The 27,033-nt window shown below is 53.4% G+C and overlaps 11 protein-coding genes across 11 annotated transcripts; 5 read left to right on the forward strand and 6 right to left on the reverse strand.

The window, feature by feature from the left end:
- Positions 1–8: 8 nt before the first annotated feature.
- MYCGRDRAFT_90149 (uncharacterized protein) lies at positions 9–3,064 on the forward strand (the record flags this gene model as incomplete). Its single annotated transcript, XM_003856695.1, has 5 exons — positions 9–385; positions 504–685; positions 1,031–1,813; positions 1,942–2,601; positions 2,832–3,064. The coding sequence occupies 5 exons, from the start codon at positions 9–11 to the stop codon at positions 3,062–3,064; spliced, it is 2,235 nt and encodes a 744-aa protein (XP_003856743.1).
- Positions 3,065–3,389: 325 nt separating this feature from the next.
- Positions 3,390–6,593, reverse strand: MYCGRDRAFT_67398 (calcium channel; the record flags this gene model as incomplete). Its single annotated transcript, XM_003856893.1, has 3 exons — positions 3,390–4,434; positions 4,492–4,631; positions 4,690–6,593. 3 exons carry the CDS (start codon positions 6,580–6,582, stop codon positions 3,390–3,392), a joined length of 3,078 nt encoding a protein of 1,025 aa, XP_003856941.1.
- A 1,197-nt stretch (positions 6,594–7,790) lies between these two features.
- MYCGRDRAFT_107708 (uncharacterized protein) lies at positions 7,791–9,784 on the reverse strand (the record flags this gene model as incomplete). Its single annotated transcript, XM_003856892.1, has 4 exons — positions 7,791–8,926; positions 9,027–9,110; positions 9,574–9,647; positions 9,761–9,784. 4 exons carry the CDS (start codon positions 9,782–9,784, stop codon positions 7,840–7,842), a joined length of 1,269 nt encoding a protein of 422 aa, XP_003856940.1.
- Positions 9,785–10,153: 369 nt separating this feature from the next.
- Positions 10,154–12,135, reverse strand: SDG2411 (SET domain-containing protein; the record flags this gene model as incomplete). Its single annotated transcript, XM_003856891.1, has 2 exons — positions 10,154–11,971; positions 12,037–12,135. The coding sequence occupies 2 exons, from the start codon at positions 12,133–12,135 to the stop codon at positions 10,481–10,483; spliced, it is 1,590 nt and encodes a 529-aa protein (XP_003856939.1).
- Positions 12,136–12,625: 490 nt separating this feature from the next.
- On the forward strand, positions 12,626–13,740 carry MYCGRDRAFT_67403 (uncharacterized protein; the record flags this gene model as incomplete). The annotated part of the gene is made up of 2 exons (XM_003856696.1): positions 12,626–12,692; positions 12,756–13,740. The coding sequence occupies 2 exons, from the start codon at positions 12,626–12,628 to the stop codon at positions 13,469–13,471; spliced, it is 783 nt and encodes a 260-aa protein (XP_003856744.1).
- A 134-nt stretch (positions 13,741–13,874) lies between these two features.
- MgEXG13 (putative glucan 1,3-beta-glucosidase, exo-beta-1,3-glucanase) lies at positions 13,875–14,981 on the reverse strand (the record flags this gene model as incomplete). Its single annotated transcript, XM_003856890.1, has 2 exons — positions 13,875–13,992; positions 14,042–14,981. The coding sequence occupies 2 exons, from the start codon at positions 14,851–14,853 to the stop codon at positions 13,875–13,877; spliced, it is 930 nt and encodes a 309-aa protein (XP_003856938.1).
- Positions 14,982–16,879: 1,898 nt separating this feature from the next.
- On the forward strand, positions 16,880–18,503 carry MYCGRDRAFT_90155 (uncharacterized protein; the record flags this gene model as incomplete). Its single annotated transcript, XM_003856697.1, has 4 exons — positions 16,880–16,882; positions 16,940–17,104; positions 17,168–18,222; positions 18,431–18,503. 4 exons carry the CDS (start codon positions 16,880–16,882, stop codon positions 18,501–18,503), a joined length of 1,296 nt encoding a protein of 431 aa, XP_003856745.1.
- An 851-nt stretch (positions 18,504–19,354) lies between these two features.
- MYCGRDRAFT_98854 (uncharacterized protein) lies at positions 19,355–21,517 on the reverse strand (the record flags this gene model as incomplete). The annotated part of the gene is made up of 2 exons (XM_003856889.1): positions 19,355–19,423; positions 19,475–21,517. The coding sequence occupies 2 exons, from the start codon at positions 21,515–21,517 to the stop codon at positions 19,355–19,357; spliced, it is 2,112 nt and encodes a 703-aa protein (XP_003856937.1).
- A 564-nt stretch (positions 21,518–22,081) lies between these two features.
- On the forward strand, positions 22,082–23,135 carry MYCGRDRAFT_107713 (uncharacterized protein; the record flags this gene model as incomplete). Its single annotated transcript, XM_003856698.1, has 2 exons — positions 22,082–22,955; positions 23,013–23,135. 2 exons carry the CDS (start codon positions 22,368–22,370, stop codon positions 23,133–23,135), a joined length of 711 nt encoding a protein of 236 aa, XP_003856746.1.
- A 442-nt stretch (positions 23,136–23,577) lies between these two features.
- On the reverse strand, positions 23,578–25,350 carry POLX1 (DNA polymerase beta-like protein; the record flags this gene model as incomplete). Its single annotated transcript, XM_003856888.1, has 1 exon — positions 23,578–25,350. The coding sequence occupies one exon, from the start codon at positions 25,348–25,350 to the stop codon at positions 23,578–23,580; it is 1,773 nt and encodes a 590-aa protein (XP_003856936.1).
- A 723-nt stretch (positions 25,351–26,073) lies between these two features.
- Positions 26,074–26,742, forward strand: MYCGRDRAFT_107715 (uncharacterized protein; the record flags this gene model as incomplete). The annotated part of the gene is made up of 1 exon (XM_003856699.1): positions 26,074–26,742. The coding sequence occupies one exon, from the start codon at positions 26,074–26,076 to the stop codon at positions 26,740–26,742; it is 669 nt and encodes a 222-aa protein (XP_003856747.1).
- Positions 26,743–27,033: the final 291 nt, after the last annotated feature.

A 27,033-nucleotide genomic window follows, 5' to 3' on the forward strand; every position in this document is an offset into this window, starting at 1 on the left:
AAAACGCCATGTCTCTCGAAGCATTGCCCGCGGAGCCAATCGGCAGGATACTTGCGCTGCTGGACACGAAGAGCATCAAGAGATTGAGACTCGTCAGCCATGAGATTTGCAGCCCCGCGAACTCTTCTCTGCTGTCAAAGATTTCTCTAGGCTACAGTACGAACGCTATTGATACCGCTAATGCCATTACTGCCCACGGCCACATCGCCAGCTGTGGGAGGAGCCTGGCGTTTAACGTGGCGATATTCCCGCGGTATCGTGCCTTCGACGAATGGAATCCCGATTGGGAGCAACACAACGCACCCTCGCTCGAGGGCTTCAATCTCTATAAAATGCTCGGTGGGAACCAGAGAAGAATGCTCACGGGTGCGGGAGTCGCCGATGCGTGAGTGTTTAAACTCGGTTTTTATGGAGTGCCCATCTCTGGACGAGATCATACTACAGCATACGCACGCTACGGACATCGCTGCTCCGCGCAGAGTGGTTATATCCAGCCGTCACAGGCGACATGACGAGCAACCGTTCAGCGCGGTGCGAATTGCTAGGCGCGGCGAGCCGTCGCCGTTGGCTGTGTTCCTTTCTGTGGCCATCGAGCTCCACAATAGATCCACGGAGTACAATCTCTTCGCCCTGTCTGACCGTGTGGCCGTGGACTCAGCGGCATGGTTCAGGGAGTGGGCGAACCGTAAAGGCTGCATGTCTGAGACGACGCGCGAAATACGGCCACACAGCGGAAGAAGTCGATGTCTTTGCGGGAAGCCTTGTGTTCCTTGGTCGCACAGCATGCAGACAATGCAAGACCCCACTGCTGAGCAGGCAGCAATCAGTCTTATGTCCTGAGAGTGGACCACAACGTCTTCTTCTACGACCTACGACTGCCCAGGACGGACTATTTCTGCATATAACGAAGGCAGCAGACGTCGATCGCAGTATATCCGATGCATTGTATCCGATGCATGCATCCCGACAAGCTTATCGCTTGGAGCATAATTCTCGGGATAAAGGTAGGTCAAATCTGCTCTCCTTCCAGCCCGCATCAATGTCTCTTACCCGTCTGCCCGCGGAGCCAACAAGATCCTCGCAATCTTGACCGTGGACGCCATCAAGAATCTGAGGCTCGCCAATAAGGCAATCTGCTATCTCGCCAATCCGTTCCTTCTGTCGGAAGTCTCCCTTCGCTACACTACAAGGGCTCTGCATATCGCCAAAGCAGTCGCCGCTCATCCTCAGATCGCGAGATTCGTCCGACGTCTCGTGCTCAATGTAGCCTTGTTCAAAGGCAATGGCGACTTGACGGCATGGGCCAGGGAATTGGCGGACCGAGAAGCCTGCATGATCTGGAACGAGACGAAAGATCTTACCAAACTGCGGCCGGAGTCGATACCTTTGCAGAAAGTTTTGGACAGGTTCCGCGAGTGCAAAAAGGCAGCCGGGCAGCGTGGAGAGGGCGGCAATACCTGCCCTCGTGCGACGATTACGGCAGAACGCCGTCTCCGTGAGGTCGTGCAAAACATTCCCGAGTTCTGGAAAGCATATCAAGGAGCCTGCATGGATCAGGATCGTATACTCCATAATTGGAAAGGATCACGGATGCGCACATGCTTGGAGACTGTGCTTGAGGCTTGCCCTTCCATCCATGAGGTCGTTATCAAGCATGCCCACGATCTTATTCTCAAGCCGGCTGTTTGGAAAAGTAGCACGCCGCCTGAGATTCGGCTGTTCAGCCGCCACTGTCGCGATCTCAAAGAATATCGACCTTTCAGTCAGGCTTCGAGGATGCGAACAGGCGTGACGAAGAATCGCCAATGGCAAGGTTCTTCAACGCGAGCCATGCCGTCAGATTTTCGCCCGCGGCTCTGCGCTTTAAATATTTGACCACCAAAGAAGTGCTGGGGAATTGTCTTCCCGAAGAAATGACAGGCCTACTTTGCGAAGTCCAAGACGTTACCTGGCAGATCGTGGAATCTTGGGATGAGGATCAACACCGAGTCAGAGAATATCATCCGGGTAGGAACGACGATTGGGGCCATGACGGTGACGGATCTTACGTGCTTCAAGTCATCGCACTGGCACCACGACTTCACCGTCTTCATCTGGGCATGACCCAGTACAACAGGAATCTGCAGCTTCACTTCCCACCCATCACCTGGTCCCATCTGAACTCCGTCCGAATCGACAACTTCGAGACATCGGCAGACACATTCACGCCATTCCTACTGCGGCATGCGTCCACCCTGGAGAGCCTTCCTCTATCTCGCGCACGTCTCGCCGACGATCAATGGATGAACGACTGCTTCTCAACCATCGCCGGGAACCCTCCCGCACTGACGACCGTACGTCTCACGGGAAAATTCTACGACGAAGAAAATCACAAGTTTTGCAACTTTGATCGCAGAAGAGGCAAAATCGTTGCGAGCCAGCTGTCGAAGTACATCATGAGCGGAGAGATGCATTCGGAAGTGCGCAACTTGATCCGAAGTCCGAAATGCCACCCGCTCTCCTTGCACGGCATTCCGACGACTGTGCCGACGGATGAGTCCAAGGAAAGAGATATGGTCAACGCGATCTATACGGTCATCAAACAACTCCATCCAGATGAACGTTTGTGACGCTCATGGCCAAGAGGCTGCACTTGACGAACCACTTGCGCAATCAGCTGAACAAGCAAATGAATAACCTTCACTATCCACATGCAAAAAATTCACGACCAATCCAAGATCCAGTCTGCTAGCTCATCAAACTAAACCATCCCTACATCTTCTTTCCTTCCATCTTCCACCCACATCTTCTCGAGGTCGAAACCACACACTTTCCTTGTGCATCCATCTCAGACATGGGCACCACCATCTCCAACACGTCCTCCGGCGACAGCCACGGCACAGACAGCATCAAACCATCCGACTCGAACGACAAGCTCTTTCCCAAGCCGAACGACTTCATCCCGCTGCTGGACGACTCGTTCATCGGCAAGCCGGCGATCATGAAGGACGTTCAACCAAAGCCAGCGTCCGACGACAAGGAGCTGAGCAACGGCGCTCCCAATCAGTTCTTGCGCTTGAATTGAGTGTTGCATCGATTCTGTGGAGAAAAAAATGGGGTATCGGCGAGAGCCAATCTGTGAAGGAAGAGTCGAGCTGACAACGAGCAGCACAGGGCGGAGGACATGGGAAGCAAGAGCCAGCCAGACAAGTATTCAATATGCAGTCATCACGACCATCACGCGGTCGAATCGTCTACTTCTACATCATCTCTACCGCTTCTTCCATCTATGCAAGTCTCACCCGTCTCTACCTGTATCAAAACACCCGCTATGCAAATGCTTTCCCGCCCAGTGAACACTTTTCCGCCTTTTGTAGCATATCTCAAGCAATCTCATCATCTCATACTCCTCATTTCACATCCGTCTGCGCCCGTCCAATAGGCCTATGCCCCGGCGGATACGTCGGCACACTCCCATTCGTAACATCGCCCAACGATCCATGTCCAGAAACCTGCCTCGGCAACTGCGGCGGCGCAGCAGTACTAGCAGAATTCTGCGGTGCAAGATTACTCTGATCCGAAGTCATCCTCCACGCTGCAGGACTCACCATCCCCGTTCTTGGATCAATACGATTATGCGGCGTAGTACCACCCTCTTCAGGAATCTCCGCCATCCCACTTTCCATCATCGCCTCCTCACCAGCAGCAGGTTTCCTCCTTCCGAAGAACCGATTCCGATGGACAGAGGCTGACGTCGAGCGGCGGACGATACCACCACCGGCGGGAGCAAAGTCCGGCTGTTCGCGGGATGTAGTGCGTGCAAGGTGCAGTTCGTTACTTTCACGAACCCGCTCTTGAGATGCGCGAGACCGCTCGCGATCACGGGAAGCTTGGATGATATTCATTTGTGCGCGAGTCGGGTCGCGATCCTCGTAGACGTCACCGGACATGTCGGTCGCGGCGGCGTTTTGCATGCCCAGGCTGAAGTCGACGCGCTTGGTCATTTGGGAGATGGATTCGCCGCGGGTGCGGGTGCGGAGGATAGAGCCACCGCGGTTAATGCGATTATGAGGGGCTTGAGAGCCGGTGGAAGTTTCCTGCCCAGGAATTGGAGAGACGAAGGGTGGGTCCATGAACTCTTCTTCGTTTTGTTGGTTGTCGTGAATGCCGTGAGGGTTGTCCGGGTTGCCGTTGTGGCCTGCACCTGCGGAGGCGGTGTGCGGAACGTTGGCGAGGTACATTGGGAATGTTTCACGCATGCCCGGCTCACGCATGCGTGGTCCTTCGATGCCGAGTTCTTGGATGATGACCATCATTGCGCAGAAGAACTTGTTGCGGCGGGCGAGACGAAGACCTTCGTTCTGCCAGTTGGATTTGTAGAAGAACACGACGTTCAGCTTGAGCGAGTGAACTTCGACAATCTCACGCAGTTCTGTAAGGATATTATTTTGGTATCTGGTGAGAATGTTAGCGAATGCCTGGACGAGCTTGACGTAAAGACGAGTCACTTACTCCCTTTTCTCCGACTGCACAAACTCGAGCAGTCTGTTCCTGAGGCTTTCGATTTGCTCAAGTGTTGTGCCGAATTTGATGGTGATCGATACAGCTTCGGCGAGGCCACCGGAACGGCGCTGGTTGAGAATGAACAGTGTCTATTGGCACAGTTAGCATCAGCTCGGACGCTCTCGAAAAACGGACATCGATGCTCACATTAAGATAGCTGTTCGGCGCCTGCACAATATGCCCTTCCATCTTCTTGAACTCGGTGTAGAGAAGACTAATCTCCTTGACGAAGTAGTCATCTCCGCGCATAAGCGCTCCCGTATTACCGTAAATCCCAACACGATCACCAACGTCAAAAGGATGCTTGACAAACACGAAAATGACAGACTGCAGAAACTCCTGCGCAGTAGCGCTGAACAGCCAGGAGAGGGCCAAGACCGCGGATCCAGCAGAAGTCAAGACACCCGCCGCGGATGTCGAGATGAGAGACACAAAGACCAGGATGACGATGACAACGACGATGAACATAAAGACATCGTCCAGCTTGCTGACCACGGAGTCCAGATCCTTGAGCGAGGCGGTGATGGACTTGCGTTCGCGACCAATCTCGACGCACACCGCTTCGAGCTCTTCCATGGAGATGTCGCCATTCATGTCTTTGTCAAACATGGTGAATGCAGCATCAGCCTCGTCGTCATTTTCGAATGCCGGTCTAAGGTCATCTGATATGACTGTGGCAGTCTCCTCTCGGGCGAATGTGCGATACAGACGGCGGGCGAGGACCTGGGCGCCACTGGTGGTATGAAGAAGGGCGAGGACGACCTGTGTTGGATGAGTCGATGCCACGACAGTTTTGCCAGTGAAGTCGCCAGCGACTTTTCCAGCGACATCACCAAACTTGCCCAGCGCTTTCTTTCCAGTCTTCGCGGCATCTGCCAAAGCTTGACCCGGAGTACGTGCACCCGAACCTCCTCCCTCGTCCTTCTGTTCGAATTCTTCGTCCTCCATCTCGATCGTTCTCTTCGAGAAAGTGTAGAGCTTGGTCAGGGATCCAATTTGAAACTTGTTGATGTCGATCCGATCCGCGTAGGTCCGCAAGTGAAAGCTGATGGCAATGAATTGAATAAGAATCTTCTCCAGGAAGTTCAGTACGGCTCCAACAAAAAACGAGACCAGAACCTTGTTCATCGTATTCATCCACGGTCGAACAGTTCCACTTGGCCTTCCACGCTGATGATTGATCATAGTCGGCAAGAACGATATCTCAATCGCGAGCCACCAAAAGAAAATCGTTCCAGGAAGCTCCAATTGTTTTCCCATATCCCGCCACTTTTTCGCATTATTCGTGAACAAGCTGGCAACCAGTCCAATGGGGACTGGCAGACACTTGGCCAGGATTCGTCCGCACCACAATGTGAGCCACACAATTTGCAACCAGATCATGAACCACATAAGCTCCACACCTCCCACAAGAGCGTCGTCAAACACGTACGCGCCGAGCAGAAGAGGGATTAGCAGAATCAGAACGACGGGAACAATGTACGTGAAATACCGCACCAGCCAGTTGGAATGGTGGATATGCTTCACGAACTTTGCGAATCCCGTCGCCGGGCTTTCCACCGGTTTGTATACCGCCGTCCGCTCGTGCACCGGGTTCGTGGCCTCGTCGAATTCATCCACATGATCGATTCGTGATCGACTCTTCGATGTGTCCGCTCCCGCGCTCTTAGTCCTTGAAAGCTCTTCATCGATTCGAGAAATTTGTCGTTCGATCTTGAGAAGGGCGAGGTCGTCGTCTAATCGGTGTGCTTGTTCGCGAGTTTGTGAAGGTGATGCCATGCTGCGAAGGGGATCGCCTGGTTCGTATTCGGTTCTGACGGTGAGGAGACTTCCGGCACGTGGACGCGTGGGAGGAGGAAGCTGATTTTCCTTGCTTGATGATCGTCGTGGTTGATATTCCTCGCCTTCTCCAACCATCGTTCCGTCTGTTGTGGAACCGGCTCCACGACTGTTGCCTCGTTGTCGGTTGTTGACATTGTATGCGGGTAATGTTGGACCATCCAAGCTCGTTCGTCCTTGGGCAGCTGGAGGATCGCTCATGTTGTATGATGGCTGAGTGTAAGTCGGCTCTGGCCGCTCACCCACGGGTGTGGTCATTTCGAATCACCACACAGTCCAGCTGGCTGATGTATTGAAAGAAGAGAAGCTGAATTGCTAGAAGTGTATGGTAGAGGTCGCGTGGCACACGACCAGACTCCAGCACTTGGTCGTCTTTGGGTCGGTGAAAGTTTATGAATGTGACGTCGATGGGAGTTGAAGCTCCAATGCAAGTATGTCTTTCTGCACGGCGTGAGAGGTTCCAGCAACCAGGAAATCGCTGGTGTGAATATGCAAGATGTCCTTGCTCGGCGGAAAGGACGGAGTGATAGTGGGCCAAAAAAATGGAGAACGATCGTGATGAGAGGAATGTTTGTTGAAGATGAAAGTGCAGAGACAAAGTACGATGTCCGTACGGAAAAGGTCCACTTCGTTGAGCGGGTCCAAGGTACCGGCGAGCTAAGTAGTATCCCTGAGAGGCACGCATGCACGGCACGCGATAAATGCTTGAGGGATTGCCAGGAACAACAATGCGCACGCTGCTTACCATTCGTGATTCGCCCACCCACTCACCGCGGGTTACCGACCAGAAGGAAAGACGACGCGCCAAGCCGGGCATGTGGACGGGCGGGTGAAGTCATCGTCCATCAACCGATCGTGACGCGCTTGCGTTGCTTTCGAGGGTCCAGTCGATGTGCCCGCGGATCGAGTGCGAAGAAGTCATCCTCTCCTTAACCACACTTCAATGCAATAGCAATCTCTATGCTGAGCGGCAATGGCGATGTTTAAGACAGATCGCTGCGAAATCGACGCATGAAGTCTCAGATTTGTTGTGCATGGATGAACATTTCGTTCTGTACATCCTTGCATGGCGTTCGGCAATGCTTGCCTTTCATCAGGGGATGCCGGCTCGACGTTTCACACTTTCGCCGAGAAACAACCAGAGGCGCCGCTGACATCTGCTGTGATCGAATCGAACCACGGCGTCCCGTCGTGTGCGATCTCAACGACCTATTGCTGACAACGTGTCCTTCTCCCATCTCCAAGGGAGGTTCGAGCCGCACGAAATCCTCTCGAACCTTCGGTAAGCCTTTCAGGGGCCACCATGTTTGGGATCGGGCATGTGAAAGCGTATCAATTGGACCACCCAAAGTGGTCTGCGCTCTGTCACATGCAAATGGAGTCGTAAGCCAACACGCCGAGTCGCTGACCTACGAAGGAATGCATCTGGCTTGGAAGCTGTACTGACCGATGCTTACTCTACTTGGCCAAAATCCTTTGGAACTCCTTAAAAGCAGCCACCGTCAATCCCGTCTTCGCACGATCAGTCGCCTCGACCTGCGACCCGGTCTTCGCAACCACAATCCCGTTCTTCTTATCCACCAGCAACATCTGTCCGAAAATTCCCAACCCCATCACTGTCTCCGTGCTACTATCCGCCAGACAGTACGACCGATACGCACAACCAGCAAAATGCCTACGAAATCCAGTCGCCCAGCTTCCCCTCGCGAATGCATCCTTATCCCCATTGTGCACGATGTCGTTGATCCACTCCGCAGGCACGATCCCTCGCCCGTCGTCTACGATAAGCTGCCCGATACGGGCCAGATCTCGAAGAGTGGCGCACATTCCGCCAGCAGCGCGAGCATTGCCAGCAGTATCGGTCGCCATCAAGGCATCGCTCTCCGCTCCCATCGGCTGCCAGAGCAGTTCTGAAATCATCTCTGCTAGGGTCTTCCCACCGACTTTCTCCACCAGCCAGCCGATCACATCGGTGTTCAGCGAGACGTACTCGAACCGATCGTCTTCCATCCGCTCCGGGTCCAGATTGGAGATGTAGTCGTGCAGATTCGTATACTTCTCGCCGCCTTGGAGGGGTACCGAACCGGAAGCTACGCGGTACTCGTGGCTCGCATCGAGACTCTTCGCTCCCGAACGCATGTCGATGGCCTGGCGGATTGTGACGTTGTGGTAGAATGATTTGGAGACTTCGGGAATGTGTTTGGAGATAAGATCGTCCACGTTGAGTTTGCCTTGCGACTGGAGGATGCCAACTAGGAGACCGACGACGGATTTTGTGATGCTCATTAGGATGTGTTTGGAATCTTTGATGTTGTCGTTAAGGTAGGTTTCGTAGAGCACTTTGCCGTTCTGGAGCACGAGGAGACCATCGCTTTCTGATTCGGCGAGGAAGGCTGCGAGATCGAGGGTCTTGCCATTATGCTCGAGCTGGAAGTCGTCGAATTGGCGAGATTCGTTGGGAAGAGGAGAGGCAGTTTCTGATTTTCTGATCTCGTTGGTATTCAGGATCTTGTCTACGTTGACGAATGACCAGCGATTGTACGGGCTGATTCTCCAGTTGGTCAGGTCTATCTTGGTCGTTGAAGTCATGTCGACGAATAGAAGCCAAGAACTGGCGTCCCGTGGAATGTCGTCTTGTCGCTGACAATGATGATCGTTCCACCGACACTGGAGCCGGCAATCGTTCGAAATTCGTATTGGAAACAGCGCGATATTGGTACTTGATCAGCCTGTTGCACAGTGTTCGCTATCAGAAGTCCGTGATAAGGAAGAGTCAGTGCCGTGTGCTTCGGCTCCGGGCGCCTCGGATATACGGATAAACAACGGTTAAAAGAAGAGCCATCAGGAGCTCGACTGCAACTCTTGCTCTCTTATTCGCACACATTTACATCGATCGAGAAAATCGCGAAGCACGGAACAACGACTTCACATGCTGGCTGACATGCTTGTAACCTCATGGAGCACCAAGAATGGAGGCGATACCACAAGACTTCAAAATACAGCTGGAACGGAGCCACGGCCGGCCGCCCACAATTGTTCGCCTCGACGACGACGATCAGTGCAATAAGCAGAAATTACACCCAAGGACGAAACAGGAGAAGGAAGCCGAAGTGATGGGCAATTTTCGTCTTGATGTCGCATTCTAGCGGCCTTGCAGAATCGAAACATTGAACTTCGAGATGCCTCGCTCACTTGTCGTCCTTCTTCTCAGGCTCGCCTTTCTTCGCCTTGTTCTTGTTCTCGCCGTTGTCTTCGTAGTCACCTCCCTGAAGGCAAGCAATGTCAGCGAAGTTTGGCGACGATCGGGACAATGCGAAGATTGAGATGTCGAGACAGTGCAATAACATGACTACGATCCTCTCCCCTTGAATGGACATACTTGAGCTTCATAGCGGCGAGCCATCTCTCCTGCCTTCCATGCTGACCAGTTTCCTGCTCCACCACCTGTGTATTGTTAGCCTCTCCAGTTTGTGGTAAATGGTGTTGTGGAATTCTTGCCTTTCTCCTCGGCCTTGACTTCCTCCTTGATCTTCTCCCTCAACTCTGGATCAGTCGGTGTTCCCTTGGATGAAGGCATTGTATGTGTTTGTATGATGCGGAAAGTGTGAATGGGTCTTTCGATTTATGCTTCCGACTCAATGCTCGTGTATGTTCATACAATGACACCTTGGCCGCTAGCGAAGTCATGATGTAATTGGGGGTCACATTCCACGATCAGTGAACGATGAACCAGACTGTTGGATGCAGTTGGACCAAGAAGCAACGAAGGAGTCAGGCGATCGATCGTGATGTGGTATTGCATTGGCGTGTAGACTCGCTTATCTACGATCTGTCAAGTTTGCATGGGCCTCAAAGGTGAGTTGCAAAATAAGCTTTCACCCAGAACTTCCTCTTTCGGAAGTGTGAAGAACCAATGCCTGTGTCGATGCACCACTCTTGGAGCACTTTTAGTTTCTGCGCACGTTGACTATCGCATCTCCTGCGACCTTCGCTGCCAGGAGTGTAGAGTGGCATCCAATGCCTGAGACGTTTACCAACCATCGAAACTCCGTGCTCTCTGCGCATCCATTTTCCATGCGTCCAAACGCTGTGCTTCCTTTCAAACCCACATCACCCCTCTGCACTTGACAGAGCCACAGTTGCACCGTACACGATCCTGGTTCGCTGGATCACTCAATATCTGTTCCCGGTACAGGATCGCATCTTCCACTTCCATCTCATCCTTATCCATGTAGTCAAAGGTCAGCTCCGTTCCAGCTGGGATGTCAGTGTATGCGAAGAACGCCAGGTTGTACAACAAGATGTTGTTCTTGTCGTACGAAACAGTGTATTGTCGGCAGTTCGGGTCGCAGCTGTGGTTGATGAAGCGTGTGACATTTCCCCAGTGCTGCCCGTCGATAACGTAGCAATCATCGGATGTGAGCACAGTTCCTTCACCTGGGACGGGATCACCAACGAACTTGTCCAGGGAGTAGAGATATGATGCCTTCTCCTGGCCAGCGTTTTCTTCTCGACGATCCGTCTCCTCGCTTGTAATAACCTCCCCGAGATATGTATCGATGAACTGGCCTTGCTGCAGAGCAATGCCGCATTTCACCGCCCAACCTCGATCCGGAGTCTTGAAGATGATGAGAGGCACTCGCCGTCCTTTCTGGACCAGTCGACTCTTGCATCTCGGTCCACAGGCACAGTTGTCATTGCACTCGTACACGGCATGCCGGTGGTCCCGGTAGTATGTGACCAGTCTTTGGGGTACCGTGTCGCCTATGCTCGGCTTCGTGTAGGGGAACCGTTTTGGCAAATCAGGCCGCTGAAATCCCTGGTTCTCCTTCACTCGAAGGTACTCCTCGTACATCTCGGGGTTCCTGGATTGCAAGGCTTGTTCGTCGACTGCGGCGTACTCCAAGCAGCCGCACTTTTGGGTGTACTCGCAGCCTACATTTTGTCCCATGTCGGGCTTGCATTTGGTGCATCCCTCAAACATACTGGGATCTTGCGCACTAACGCCTTCGCGCAGCACGTACTCCTTGATGAAAGTGAAGTTGAGCGAAGGCGTGGAAGAGTCGACATCATTCTCCAGAGTCACGCCCCGAAGCGACTTCAGCTTTTCGACAAAGGCATCCCGGATCGCACGCTCACTCTCGGGTGTCGCTGTCTTTAAAGCCGCCTCCAGCATAGCCGGAGTTGGCAGTCGAGTTGCATTGACAGGAGTTCCATGCCGACTTGATCTCTGTGCAAGTAGGAATCCAGCTCGCTTAGAGAGTGAGCCGTTAAACACGCGGGGTCCAGTCTCAGACGAGGATGAGGAAGAGGAGCTTGGCGATGGTGATGGCGAGCCGATGCCATTGGTATGGAAGGGAGACTGAAAGCCATTTGGTGTTCCGTTCGCGCTTAGCTCGTCGTGCGGCGACTTGCGCTTGCGGCTCTGAGCGCCAAGGAGGCTCCGATGGTCTTCACTTCGCGGTGGCAGGGTGTCGAGATACTCTTGCACGAGATATAGACAGCGTCGAAGTTCCGGAACAGTGTGCCATGACGCGACTTCTGCCGATGCAGGTCCAGTTGTGCGGTGAAGTATCAGATATTCTTCCCCCTGGACGCGCGCGCGTGTTAGTATAGAAGTGAGAGGTGCAGGAGTGGAAAAGTGAAGACACTTACCGCTCGGACTTGTCGATGAGTTAAGATCCCAGTGATCTTGCTTGGGTCGATCACGAAATTGGCACGTGTCGGTGGTTTGGTGACCTTCGGGGTCGCCATAAGAGGCAGCTAATAGAGTACGAGACTCTAATAGCGTAAGGCGGATATAGTGGTTTTCGGCACTATTAAGTGTTTAAGAGGTTGTAAGTTAGTAACAGCTAAGTAAACAGAGAAAGTAACAGCTTAACTAGCGCGTGACTTTAGCTCTTTCTATTTATAGATCTCCAAATATCGTTAAGAGCGCTCTTATTCTTTATAAAAGTACTAGGAAGCGCTTAGGACGCTTCTTAAAGGTGCATATAAGAGGTTATATACTATATACTTCTCTTACTACGTTTCTCTTGTTTTTATCTTAAGAGAGAAGACTACTCTAAAGTTATACAACTCTTAAGACACTCTTCTAAGAACGACGGTTTAAAGAGAGCTCGGAGGGTAGGGCGCGCGGCGTTTAGATTCGAGTCGAGCTTAAGTCCGCTCGACCTCGCCAAAATTTCTACAGCACGAACGAGTCTCGACCTTCACTTTCACCAAAACATACAATACCTTCACAATGCCCGCCGCAACACTAGCAGCGACTTCACAGTCGAACCCTTTCATCCGCCAACTCGCCTCAAGCAGTACGCACCAGCGCCTTCACTCCCACCCGCGACAACGAATCAGCTAACAAACTTCACCTCCAGACCGCACAACCCGCGACCGCGCCCTCGACTCCCTCCGAACGTTCCTCCATCGCCCCACACCCTTCAGCACCCTCGACCTCCTCAAACTATGGAAAGGTCTCCACTACTGCATGTTCATGTCCGACAAACCCCGCAACCAACAACGCCTCGCTCGAGATCTAGCCGAGTTAGTCGACGTCCTCAAAACCACCACAATGAAAATCCAATTCATCGCAGCATTCTGGAAGACGATGAGTCGAGAATGGAGTGGCATTGACGGGCTGCGGATGGACAAGTATCTCTACCTCGTAAGATGTTACATTGGCAAAGGATTCGAGGTCTGCGCGAAGAGCAAAGCGTGGACGAAAGACGGGGAGGAGGATCCAGTGTGGAAGGAGTATGTTGCGGCCTTGCAGGAGGAGGGAGGGCCGTTGAGTTTAGAGGATGCGAAGAACCAGGTTCCGGTGGGGTTGAGGTTGCATGTGTTGGATATTTGGGTCGATGAGCTGGAGAAGGTGGATGTGAAGGGGGAGGTGCCGGTGGAGAAGATCATGGGACCGATACAGGAGTTGGCGGATAGGACGCTCACGAGGAGTGTGAGGGTTAGAGCGAAGGAGGCGCTGAGGGATGATCGGATACGGAAGAGGAGGGGTGAAGTCAGTGAGGAGGAGGAGGAAGAGGAAGATGACGAGGAAGATGCGGGCGAGGACGATGATTTTGGTGGCTTTGATGATTGAGGATGCATCTGGAATACCTTTTTGAGCGATGGAGCTGGGGCGTTTTCTGTTTTACGAATTCGAAATATCGCGAGTCTCCTGCGCCAGATCTCAGAAGACGCAGGCCTCGAGCCTCAAGCTCACGGCAACGGCGACGCGCGATCCACATCTCTGAACGGATTGTTGCGGCGGCAGGAGTGAAGAAGAAAGATGTGCATCGTCTGCAACCTGGTTCATTATGCTTCTGTTCTGCATAGCTGGAAAACACTCCTGCAACTGGGAGGATCATGCTCTGCCTCTGACCCCAATTACATGCAGCACCGACCACAGATTGTCCAACTGCAAAAATGCATTCATACTACTCTCACTTCACCATCCCATCCGAAAAAAGATGCATTGACTGCTGCATCAAAGTCTGTCGATATTAAAGGCTGCTCCCACACTTCAGGGAGTACTTGGGCTCGCGCTGGTCTGTCATCGCGCCCCACTTGGTTTCAATCTTCGCGACGCCGTTGTCGCCAATGGAATCTGGTTTCCATGTCCTAGAAGTTGTTAGTATGAACAGGGATCGTCTGTGCAGGAGGAACTCACTCGTCAAAGGCCTCGAACCAGAAAGCATTGACACCCCAGTCAAGCAGACCGCAGAACGCCTCGTCGTAGAATTGCTTCGCATTGTCGGTGCCAGCTTTCGCGGCCTCGTAGTCGGAGCCACCGTCCGTCGGCCAGCCCGTCTCGCCATTCCAGAACTCAATCTTGTCGATGCTACCGCTGACTTGCTGGATGTGTCCGAGAGCCTGGTCCATGTCGTCAAAGTATGTGTACGTCGCGTCTTTGCCCGCCGCCTTTCCCTGCCAGTAGGAGAAGCCGTTCGCAAGGATGATGTCCACTCCGCCTTTGATCACTGCGTCCCCTGTCCCGTCCGCGAACTTGTTCCAGCTATCCGCCGTTCCAACCTTGACATCTCCGCCGAGTGCCTTCTTCACGTCCATGATCTTCTCCAACAATTCCTCTCCGGTGAAGTTGCCGCGGTATAGCGCCTCTGATCCCACAGTCACGGCGTACACCTGATCCTTGTATTGAGGAACGTAGGTTGTGAGTGCCGTCTTGTCGGTCTGGAAGCTCTCCTCCACATCAGGCCAGACTCCGAGCACGACTTGAAAGCCCTTGGATTTGGCTGCTGGAAGCATCTCCTTCGCGGCGTTGCAGTCGGAAGCTGAGTAGCCCCGGACGATCGTAGAGCCAGAGTCGGCCTTGATGGCGTCGAAGTCCTTCTCGTAGTCGGCCTTGAATTTGCACGAGCCGTCGGGGTTCTTGGTGCCCAGGGCGAAACCCATCTTCCCTCGAGTGGCAGCGAGGGCAGGGGCGGCGGCCAGCGCCATGGCCAACGCGAGTGCAGCGCGCATTGTTGTGTGTGTGGGGGTGTGTGGTGATATTTTGGGTAGTTGTTGTTGTAAGGAGCGGAAGGCGCGACGGACGCTGAGCAAGAAGGAAAAGAGTGTAGTTCCCAGACTGGGAGAGTGTAGCAAACAGAGAGATGATGATGAAATGCGGTGGTGAATACTTGAGTTTGATATTCAGGGCCAATGCTAGCACGCGCGTGTCAAAAAAAGCTAATAATTGCGACCCCTGGCGGCAGGATTTAGGGCGCTATCCGTCGCCCGATTGGCAGGACCTGAGCCAAGAAACGGCCAGCTTCAGGGACAAATCTCCGACCTCACCTTCACACCTCCGTCATCTCCTCTTCGATAATCTGAAACCTCGGAAAGCGGCGAGCGGAGGCTGTCATCGCTGCCGTTGTTTCCACAGATTCTGGCTGTAAATGTCCTCGATCAGGCACGTACAGCAGCCGAGTTAGACACTTGTCGGACCGCGTCAGACGACCGAAACCAAGGAACATATGGCTGCCTTTCACAAAGGTCTTGTCGCTTGCTGAAGATGTACAGCATGCCGGGAGACCAGAAACTTCCGACCCTCGAAAAATGTATAAAGCAGGTATCATACCTGTATACCGGATTGATGCTGACGGTCGATCGAGACCTCAAACGATGTCCTTTCCAGAAAGCCATAAACAGATCTCCCGAGCTACCCTTGGCTTGGATCGTCAGTATTTCGTGCGAACTACCGGGTCGTGTCTCTTGTACGCAGGGAGTATGTGCATTCCTGCATGAACGCTGCATGAACGAATGCGCCCGCAGAAGGAACAAGGATGGAACAAGCTCATGGTTCTACAAGGCATGCTTTACTAGGGACGGGCTTCTGTCGACTGACTTCGCTGACAGGCAGGCCTCTGCATCCAATTCTTGCACCGAGCTCGAATCATACGACCTGATCGCCACCATCGATGGAATACGAGATCGGTGGAAGCTACCTCACCGAGTCGCCGCTCGTCCTACTACCAGCAGGAGCTAAATGTACACTGCCCAGAGAAGACACCTGCTGTCAGCTCCCGAGGCTTGGGCGCTCCTTTAAAACTTCTGTAAAGCTGGCTCTCGCCTGCTGTCAGGGGCCCGAGACTTCAAGCTGGCCTCGCAACTTCAGTTTAATCAAGGCGACCCTGGTAGGGATGTTGTCGATGGTATGCTGGAATCCTCATTGTGAGCGGAGTCGTTCAACGGTTGGGAGAGTCGCTGCCGCCCTCCTCGATCCAAAGCTTCAGAAGCGCATCTCCAGGACATCATCATCAGCACTCCAAAGCACGTCCCCGGTGGTTCCCAAAGCATTCGTTCTTCGCCGCTATGGCCTTCACCTCGCTGGTCTCCGGAATCATGTTCGCCAAAAATGTTTCTTGGAGTTTTCATGTGTTTCTCTGTTGGTAGAAGAGCAACGAAGGCGAGGTGCGGCAATTCGGGATGGTCTATGTGGTTTCCTATCAAAGAAGGAGCACGAAGTTGGGAGATATTCCCGAGTCCTGGATTGTTCATCCATTCTATTTTCTTATCTGTCGGTTCGTCCTTGCATTTCATTCCGTTCCTCTCCTCCTCCTCCTCGGTTTTTGCAATCTTCTTCAAACTTGGCCCCTTGCGGACCCGATCTTCTCATCTCAAATTAACATGTGACAGCGCTCGTGATCCTTGGCATTCCCTTCAACTGCCTCATAGATCCGCTTTTCTGAACGCCTTCTTGACCTGCGACTGCTTCTGGATTGAAGCAAGATCACGAGTTCCATCATAGGCTCCATTGCGGATCCAAAAGCTCAGGAACAGGTGAATGTACACTTTGCACAAGCCTGGCCGCTGAAGCGCACGGCCCTCTTCCGCACTCGCGCAAGCACAAAACACTGTCCACCGACCTTCTTCCACCCTCTCTCGAACACTCCACACCTTCACCAACTTGGATCTTCTCGATCGTCATCCACCACCTCCACCACTCATCATCACACTTCCTCATCACCCTTGAGGCAACCCATCATCGAGATCCAGTTGCGCAAACATGGTACGTCCTCAATCTCATATCGCTTGGAAGCACTTCAGACTGACATATCGTTGCTAGGACTGGGGCTCGACTCTTGCGCCTCGGCGTGCGCGCCACGACACTGAAGAAGCTGTCTACCTCCCAACTCAGCATAATGCGGAAGGCGCATTGATGTTCTTGCTCGGCAATGACTACGATGAGGATGCGAGCGATGAGTTTCTCGTCGGCAAGGCGGCCGTGAAGGTGAGCATAACTCGAGCTTTCCGCAATCTCAACGGCAGCAGCTGACAGCCTTAGACTCTGAAGTATCCCAGCGCCAGCAACTCCGTGTACCGTGCCATGATCACCATCGGCAAAGACCGCCGTAGCGCCCTCTTGCGCAAATGGGTGGCCGACTATTCCACCAAGCCCATGACCAAGAAGACGGCCAAGAACCTCAGCTTGTTCGATTCGCCACGATACAATCCTGGTAAAGGCGAGAAGCGCATGCAAGACTCGGCTTGCAGCGATGTCGGCTGGGGAAAGACGAGATCGAAGGAGCCTCTGAGTCAGAAGACTGAGAGCCCATACACGATGCGTATGCCCACGGGCGACTCAAGAGCTCGCACGGCCGAGAGTACTCCAACGCCGCAGTCACGTCGGGTCAAGTCGTGCGACTCCGACTCCTTTGTGTTCTTGGAAACGCCGCTTGCTTCCTCCAACGTTGCTGATAAGCAGGAAGAGACCGGGAGCACGATTTCGATGGGTGATGGATGGGGTAAGAGCCCTGCTTCTATGGTGTCTATGCTTCCACCATACATGAGTACCGAACGGGGATGGGGCAATGGCGGCCAAGCTCGCCCATCGTCGTCTGCAGTGAAATTTGGCCCTGTCAGTCCCGAATCCTCGCCATGTTTCGGCGAAGTGAACGCGGCCAGCAGCGTGTACAGCAAAGGCCGGTGCGGATACAACGATGACGGCGAATCCATCTTTATTCCAGGCCGGAGGCAAAGCAAGCTTACAGACGACAATCTCGGATGGGGCGCGGAAAGTGTACGCTCACCTGCCCCTGAGCGTCCAGAAAATTCGCTTGAGTTCGCGCTGCTCCAGAACCACGTCGACTGTTTGCAAGATCGTCTAGACGCCATGTCGCAAACTCTGGAACAGACAACTCAATCCCTGGAAGAGCAGAGAATGGCCAGCGCTACCACCAAGTCCGCCGCTACGGCCGCTACGCACGCCCAGCCATGTTCTGAAAACTCAATCAAGTCCTTGAGCGATCTACTCTCCCTCACCAAGGCTCTCTCGATCCCGCAGGCGGCCTCTTCAGTCGACAATGCCACCCGCGAGTCCATTCATCGAGTCGAGGTCGAGATGGCCAAGTTATCCGTGAACTTCCGTGGCCAGGCCGCGCCCATCATCAACAACAACGACGGCGAAGTCGCTCTCCGCGAAGTCAAGCGGCTCGATGGTGTCCTCACTCGCGCAATCGACACGATCGATCGCCAGGCCTCACTCATCGAGAACCTCGAGAAGAGCCAGACGTCCTTCGCTAATATGGCTAATATGTACTATGACAAAGTCGTGCAGTGCGAGGTGCGCATTGCCGAATGCGAGGATCAGATGGAACGCTACCCGGGCGACTGGGACACTGGCGAGATGAACGAGCGCATCAACAGTGCTGTGGATTTCGACGAGCAGTTGCTTCAGAAGCTGGACATCGTGAACGAGCGTCTGGATAAGCTGGAGAATCCGACCGCTCTGAACTCATACGGCTGCGCTCGGGTCCTATGCGAATGCGACGACTGCAATACTGTCGGGCAGGCGGCCGAGGGTCGCAAGATCGAAGACCACCAGAATGGCGCAGGCCCAGATTGGCAGCACAATACATGCTCGAGATGTCCTACAGACACGCACTACACGCGCCACTGTCACATCCCACCGATGGAGCTCTGCGGCTGGGGATGTGGTTGGGCGGAGCATCTAGGCCAAGGATGCCGCCTTGGACAAGCGCCTTACGGTGTGCCTCCCTCCTGCAGATGCGAGGAGTGCGTCTCGGGTCCAGAGAAGGACGCATCGGGATCGTCCAAGACTCAGGAGGACGACGATGGATGGGGTCCTCCCGAGCCTTGCTCTGCGTGCGGCTCCATCTCTCACAACGCGAACGACTGCTGGGGAGATGGGCTGTGTGGTTGGTGTGGTGAGGAAAAACACCAAGGGTGGAAGTGCCGCGAGCGTATCAATTCTGGCTGGTGATTTGACCCATGCAGACAGAGGGCAAATGTCCCACCGAGACCTGGGACTTTCGATGTCACAGGCGGCATCATCACGAGCACAAGTTACTGCTCAATTGCGATCACGACCAGACAGACAAAAGTACACACAGAAAAGGAGAAACCGGTGGATGGAACGCAAAAGTGATAGTAGTAGACAAGAAGAAGACAGCACCACCTCGTCCTCAACGAGCAGTCGTGAACACTTATTTTAGACAGACTACATACACTCCGCAGAAATTCAGATCTTCTCCAACAAAATCCTCGCGCCGGCATTGCCTTTTGGTCCACCGACCTTCTTCGCCTTCTTCTTCCTAGGCGCTTCCTCAGCCGCATTTTCCATCTCTGCATCATCGCTGACTTCCTTCTTCGACTCGATCTTCTTGCTGCCGTTCTCTGCTGCGTCTTTTAGTTGCTTCTTTCCGGTCTTCAGCGCTGCTTTCACTTCCTTCTTGACCTTGTCGCTGACCTCTTCGCTCTCCAGTAATGCCACAACCACAAAGCTCGAGTCTGAACTTGCCCAGTCTACGATGTGCTTCTTGATGACAGGGTACAGCGTCTCTCCGAACCCTAGCCTCGGCTCCGCCATTTTCACAGTCTTGGTCTCAAAGTCGAAACTGCCACCTGACACCAGTGACTTCAACATGCGACCTGCAGCGGGATCCTGTGCGATGTGGTCCTCTTCCAGCGGGTTCCCGGCAGCAAGCTCGGCGACAGCAGTCTTCGCCGCGTCTCGGTGCTCGCCAGAGCATTCAAACAGAATATCTGAGATGGGTTGGCAGGCGAAGCTGGACTGCACGAGGTTTGCTGCACGGTCCGCGACGAATTGGAGGAAAGGTCCGGATACGTGGGCGATGAGTTCCTGTCGACGAGCTTCAGGCGCTTTCTTTGATGTGGTCGCGCGAATGGCGTGGATCTCGTCTAGCAGTGTCTTCTCTTCGCCCTTGATCAACCACCTCGCGGCGCCTGCGACAGGGTAGAAGAGAGGCAAGCGAGCGTTGAGGTCGCTGGTGAGAGCTTCCAGACGATCAAACCGCTCAGTCGCATTCTCCAATTGTAGTCCAAGCAGCTCGCGGAGGATGGCCTGTAGAGCATTTCGTGTGTCGTCGGGTACGTCCAGGCCAGCAACGATGACCATTTTCGCATACTGATCGCAGGCCATGAGCTCGATGTTGTCTTTGAAACACTTGAGGATGATCTTGCGGTCTTTTGCGGAGCCGTACGCCAGGTTCAGGCAGACCAGACGGCTGCCATTCTTGGTGAAGGCTAAGTTGCGGAACAAGTCTCCTCCACCACCTTCCTCCTCAGCATCGATGTCGCCCTTCAAGATCTCAAGAAATTCGGAGTGCTCTTCGGTGCCTTGTTCGAGGGCGAGGAAATATTGCAGCATTGCATCGTGCAACATTGTGAATCCCGTCATCTTCTTCTGGATCAAATTGTTGATCATCTGCTTCAAGTATCCCAGTATTGGCTTGCGCTTCTCTGGATTCGCTTCCAAGATCTTTCGCAAGTCCGCAGTGCTCTCCTCTTCCGACGGTGTCTCCCCGAATCTCCTCTGATCTGCTGATTTGCCCTTTCCGAACAGCGCAAATTCTGTGCCATACCACTCCCTCAACATCATGTCCTTTTGCTGTTGCGTCGCAACTTGTCGGTAGATGTCGTCCACGATCCAGCTCGCCTCTGGGTGATTGATCAATCTCTTGACCTGTCCGTAGAATTGCGGAATGATGATATCCTTATCCTCCCGATCACCCTGCATCACCATCTTTGCCACGAGGAATTTTCCATATCTGCTCTCCACCAAATCCCGTACATCGTTCTTCAGCTCTTTCACAATGCTCTTCAATTGCTCTGCACGAGCGTACTTGATCGCACACTGGATGACCCGAACACTGTCGTGCTTGAAGACGAAATCTCGTACTCGGCCGTCAATGATGGAGAAGAGTTCGTCAAGCAGCTCTTTGCGCTCCTCCTTTGGTACGTGTGACTTTCGGCGCAGGCGTTCCCAGAGCTGTTTGGAGCGTTGAATCACGTCTGCATGAGGTTTCGCAGCTCTTCGCTCCTTTGCCAGTTGGCGCTGCTTTGCGTGGGCTTCGGCGGAAGAACCGTCGAGCTTAAAGCCTTTCGCATTGGGATTTCCGTTCGATTTGATCGCCTCTTTTCGCTCCGGATTGATGCCACTGTCTTCGTCGGAGACACCATTGAATTCCTCCTCGTCGTCATCATCGTCGGCGTTTGCGGCGGCTTCAAGATGTGAAGGCTTTTTGGCGGGCTTTACAATCTTTGCGGTCTTCTCGGGCTTTGCGGATTTGCTGACCTTGGTCGGCTTCGAGTCGGAGGTCTTCTGCTTCTTCTCACTCTTGGCAACCCCTGATGGCGCTTCCTTGCGCTTTGTTCCAGCCATTTTGGACATTGTGAGAGCAATGGTAAGAGAGATGGGACGTCGATGCGAACAGATCTAAATTTCCGGATCTCCAAGAACTTTTAGGACAGAAAATAAAACCCTGGGACTTCGGCGATCGGCAGCTCGACATGGTCCGAGCGCCCGGGCGATGTGAACGGACTTCACCTCTTCTATTGTCCCCCTAACAACGTGTCCAAGACTCATCTTCCCATACTGAATCACATCCCGTCGCTCGATAATCGAACCGCTGCTATGGCTCACATCGCCGTATTGATGAACACGCTCAAGGTCTATTCCCAACTCGATACCAATAGTGCCGCAACCACATCATCCACCTCATGCATTCGATGATTGAGTTGCAGGCTGGCTGGCTTCAAGCAAAACGATAACTGCGAGGTGAATAACCATATCTGGACGTTTCAATAGGCCTGGGAAGTTGCGTGTTGCTCCTGGCCACAGTGGACTCGATCGTTGAGGTCTTGTGTTGAGGTCGCCAAGGCTGGCCTACCATGGTACATCGAGAGAGTCTCCTGATCGCCATATTTCACCGACGATATGCACATTCGACAACATGAAGCACCCTGATCTTTGTCTGCAATGCATTAGCTCCCGCACGTTTGCATTCCCCGATTGCCAAAGCAAGCAAAGCTGCGAAACATTCCGAGATCAATGCATGCGGCGCTAAGTCAGAGCCTGAACGTAGGTGAATTGGAAAGTCTGAGCACAGACAGTTCCTCTCTTCTGGCTCTCTTTTCTCGCTCCCTCTTCTCGTGAAGACCTTCCGATTCACTACCTCAGAACCTTCGACCAACATCCCGCCGAACCATCAAGCAAACATACTGGCTACCGGATGGCTATCTCGAATCCCGTCGACATGGACGGCAACTTCAGCGCGACCAGCCAACCTCAGACCAACACCGACACCGCCAACACCACAGTCACTATGCCCCCCGCCTTCCTTCGACTCCCCGCAGAGATTCGGATCCGCATCTACGAAGAGGCCGTCGTCTCCGGCGTAACCCTCTTCCGCCTCGCGGAGCCCGCCCTGATGCTCGTCTCCAAGCAACTCCGCAACGAAGTAGGCGACGTCTTCTACGGCTCAAACATCTTCAAGTTCCATCGTCACTCCTTCTACGAAGGCACGCTCAACGCTCAGTCGCTGCGCCAACTCCGCCGCCGAGCCGGCGACCACGCCATTGGAGCCGTCATGGTCGTCCGCGACGTCTGCTACGATGGACCGGGTGATATCAAGCGCATGTGGCTGAGCTTTCGGGTCCAGCTCTCCGAGAAAGGTACGGTTGAGATCCATACCGGCTCGGACTCGGCGCAGAAATTGGTCATTATGGATGAGCGTGTCACCCTCAATTGGAATCCGACTCGCGAATTGTGTTTGTGTGGGTTGGCCCGCATGGCGCTGCGTGTTGTTCCGGGACGTCAGGTAAGTTCTGAGGCATGCAAGGCTTCGTTGTTGGAGCATACCTAATACAGAAACTAGGCGGTGCTCGACTTCATGGACCAGTACCTGGCCTACGTCTACACCGATCCAAAGGACAACAAGTTGTTTGTTTGTAGGACATGCCAAGCTGGTCGATCTCGCCGATTGAAGTTGAGGCTCTGAGGCTCTACAAACGTCTCCGGACTGTAGCCGCATCACAGGGGCATCAGGCTGGAGTGATGCATCGGATGGGAACAAGCCTACACTGCGCTTGGGTCATGGGGAAGGCACAAAACTTTTGCATTTCTGGCGCTTCTCGTTGATTCTATCTGCTGCTCAGAGTCTCAATAGACGTTCTTGGACGGCGAACGACATTTGACAGAAATCGTCAAGGGCTTAGGGCGGAGAGATGCATCGATCTGCAAAAACACGATATGAGCAGGGTCTACAATGCACTTGGATACCGAAGAGGCACAAAAAGTTTGGTTTCTTGCTTAGGCTGGTGATTTGGACGCTGTCCAAGAGCAACGCTGTATAACAAAAAACTTGTTATTACTCATTGCGGATCTCATTGTGACCATTAGCCCAATAACTCCTGTAGCTCATCCATGAAGTCAATCATGCTTCAGCATATCCTGTGATGAGGCGGCCGCCATGGTACACCGAGAATCTCAAAGATGCGCTTCTCGTCTTTTCCTTCAGCCAAGGTCCCCTCCGTGATCTTGACCCTTTTTGGTCCTCGCATCGTATCCTTGTACAACCCTCTCTGATTCAATCGCATACCCTTCGTGCTGGCGAGCAATCTCATCGACCGATTGAAGATGTCGTTACCCGTGAAGTAGATCAGAGCCGCGCCGAGCTCATCCGAAGGCACGAGAAGCAGATCGATGCGACGCCAGATTGTTGCGCCGGGAAGACACGATGCGCCGTGCCATTTGCTTCCGTCGTCTTTGTCTGTCGCGGCGAGGCTAGCGACGAGAAACTTCTTGGACTCGAGTTGAGGGATCAACTGTTCCAGCACCACGGCGCGGAGATGCGTACTGTCCGTGTTCGGGCGAGTAATGATGCAGTCGATATCGCCCGAGTCTTTCGCACCACGTCGATACGAACCTCCAATGATGACTTCAAATGTCGGATCGATTTTGTGCAAGGCTTTGAGCACGACCTCACCATGTTGCGCTACCTCAGCGCGAGGAATGCGAGTCTGGAAGTCCTCGTAGTGTTCCAGCCCGATCCGTTGATTTGTGGTCAAGTCGGGATTCTTGCTCAGCTCGTCGAGTGTGGTATATCCTTGGTCCACCCACTTCGTGGCAACCACCCGACCAGCACCATACACCCCCATAAACGTCTGCAGGATAGCGTCAGACGGCTCAGCCAAAGCATTGTCCAGCCTACGAAGCCTATTCGTGACTGCAATCTCTTCGATCTTCGCAGCAAGACGCTCGCCAACCTTGGGTAGCTTTAGTGCCTCTTCCTTCGTCATGACTTTCGTCGGATGCTTCCGTAGTACCGATATAGCTTGTCTGTAGGCACGCGAGCGCCACTCGTCTCTTGTGTCGGTGTAATACTTGACCATCTGTTCCAGGATCTCGATGGTCGCGAGGTTAGGCGAACCTTTCTTTTCGCCTGTGTTTTTCTGCATGCACTGAAACTTGTCCTGGTACCGTTGATACTTGGTCTTTCTCTGATTGAGCAGCTTCAATCCTGAGGACTCCTCCGCTGGTACTTCCGCTTCCGCTTCGTCATGGTCGTCGCCGGACGTGGTGCCGTCGATGCTATCGCGGCGGCTGTCGGCGTCTTCTTCCTCATCAAGGGAAACATGAGCAAGTGCCTTGGCGGTCGCAATCGCTTTGTCGAACTCTTCACTGCTAGATATCGTAGTGCTCGAAACGCCGGGACCCTCTTCTGCATCGACCTGAGGCAAAGTGACTGGCGACGTGGTGCCGGCGATATGCTCTCTTTCATCTGGCGTTGCTTGCGATTTCCGCTTCGAAGCTCGAGCAGGCGGCTTCAACTCTGGTGATTTGTGCTGTGGTTGAGGTACGACGGCAGGTATCCCTTGCTTCGCCGGTGCAGGTTCGACGCCCTTGACTGCAAACTGTGGCCACGTAGGATCAAGCAGAGTGAGATGTGCAACGCAATCCGCTGGGTAGTTCTCGTTGACCAATATGACATTTGAGGGAACCTGATCGATCCGTAGAAACTTGAGAAGCTGTTCCAATGTAAATGCTTGATCCATGATCACATGGGTAACGCTATCATTGTTCCACTCTTCGATTCTTGTTGCTCCGAACTGGCGAGCTTTGGTAATGCGCATGCGTCGGGCAGGATTCGCTTCAGTGTTTGGGAAGAAATAAAATTTCAAGTGCTTGAAGACTTGCTGGTCCTCTCCAACCATCTTAACGGCATCTCGCTTTCGTTTACCGCTTGCCTTGAACGACGAAGTAGCGAGACCCTTTGAAGTGGAAGCGAGGCCGGTCATGTCAGATTTGGCCTTCTGCAGGGTCGCCGCTTTGACCTTCATCAAAGCTGGTGGAGCAAGTGGTGGTAGATCTGGGTTCGTTGATGAGGGCGGCTGCAATGCATGCAGAAGGCTATGGCTATTGTCTGAGACCGAACGAGGGAGCGGTCGAGTCGCGGCTGGTATTGCTGGTGGTATTGATTTTCTCATCGCTGCTTCGGACGCCAGTCGTCCAAGATCCGGCTCATCGTCGCTGTTGTCGAAGATGCTGTCAAGTCCATCGTAGAGTTCTTTCTTCCGCAGTTCTTTCGACGATGCCATGTTGACTGGAGTGACGGGAATATCTCAATCATTGACATTTGAGGGAGGAGTCGGCGAGAAGCTGAGCGGATGAAGCCTAGCCGTTGCAATCGCCGACTGACCAGGCAACAATGTGTCACAAGCGGGATATCTCATGATTGCATGTCACATGTGAAGGTGAAGTAAGGGTAGACGCAAGTGAGACTTGAAGTAATGTGGCTGATATATTGAGGTTTATAGGGGGGTACAGCGACCAAATTCTCGGAAGTGCTTGCCGATATTGAAATCGCGCTCGATACGCGAACATCATTTTCCGAGTCCAAACTCCAACTTCACTTCACAAACTTCCGAGCGAACGAGATGTATGGCGAGCAAGGCAACAAGCTCGTGGTCGATGCGAAGCGCATCCAAAACCTGCCACACCTACCACCATACGCAACGACGACAATCCGTGCGGTGACAAAAGAAGTCCGCGAGCTGGACCGCGACGCGACCGCGCTTCTGGCACCATACAGACTCGGAAGCACTCAAGGAAGCAATGGATCTCAGCCTCAATCATCGTTCAACCCGGCAGACGACCCGGCTTTGGCCTGCACACTCCTGGTCAACCACCTCTCCACCCGCAGGAACAAGCGATGCCTAATGGCATACCACAAAACCCGCACGGACAAGCTGGAAGCCATGTGCTGGGAGGGTGTCGATGTCTCTGATTTGCAGCAAGCTTCCGCCTCGACTACCGCTGGTGGACAGAGTGGACCGACGAGCAGTCTGAGCGCAGAGGAAGAACAGTACGTTCATCAGTACAGCGACCTTCTCGCTGCGTACAAGGGTCAGTGGACCGACATCGACTTGACTGGAAGTCTAGAGCCTCCGAAAGATATCTTCATCGATGTGCGGGTGCTGAAGGATGCGGGTGAAATTCAGACGGAGTACGGGTCGATCACTTTGACGAAGAACAGCCAGTTCTACGTTCGTCAAGCTGATGTCGAGCGGCTCATTCATCAAGGCTATTTGCAACGACTGAGCTGAAGATGAGATGTTCTGAGCGAGAAAGACTTACAGTTTTCGGACTGGCAGGGCCAACGGAAAGCCATCCAACTGCAATTCTACGCACGAAGGGACAGTTGTCCAAAACGGGAGGTCTTATGCCCTCTAGGAATTGCTCAGTCTCCAGCCCGGCTTGCGCCAGACTGAACGACGCCGTGGTAACGCTCGTTTGTAGCGAGGATCCATGACCTGTCCCTGGAATTGCTCTGCCATTTGTTCAAACAACAAATCCGTCATCGCTCCGGATGCTAGTGGCGTGCGATGGACAAAGGT

Source organism: Zymoseptoria tritici, chromosome 1 (genome assembly GCF_000219625.1).
Source record: "Zymoseptoria tritici IPO323 chromosome 1, whole genome shotgun sequence".
In the NCBI taxonomy this organism is placed as follows: Eukaryota; Fungi; Ascomycota; class Dothideomycetes; order Mycosphaerellales; family Mycosphaerellaceae; genus Zymoseptoria; species Zymoseptoria tritici.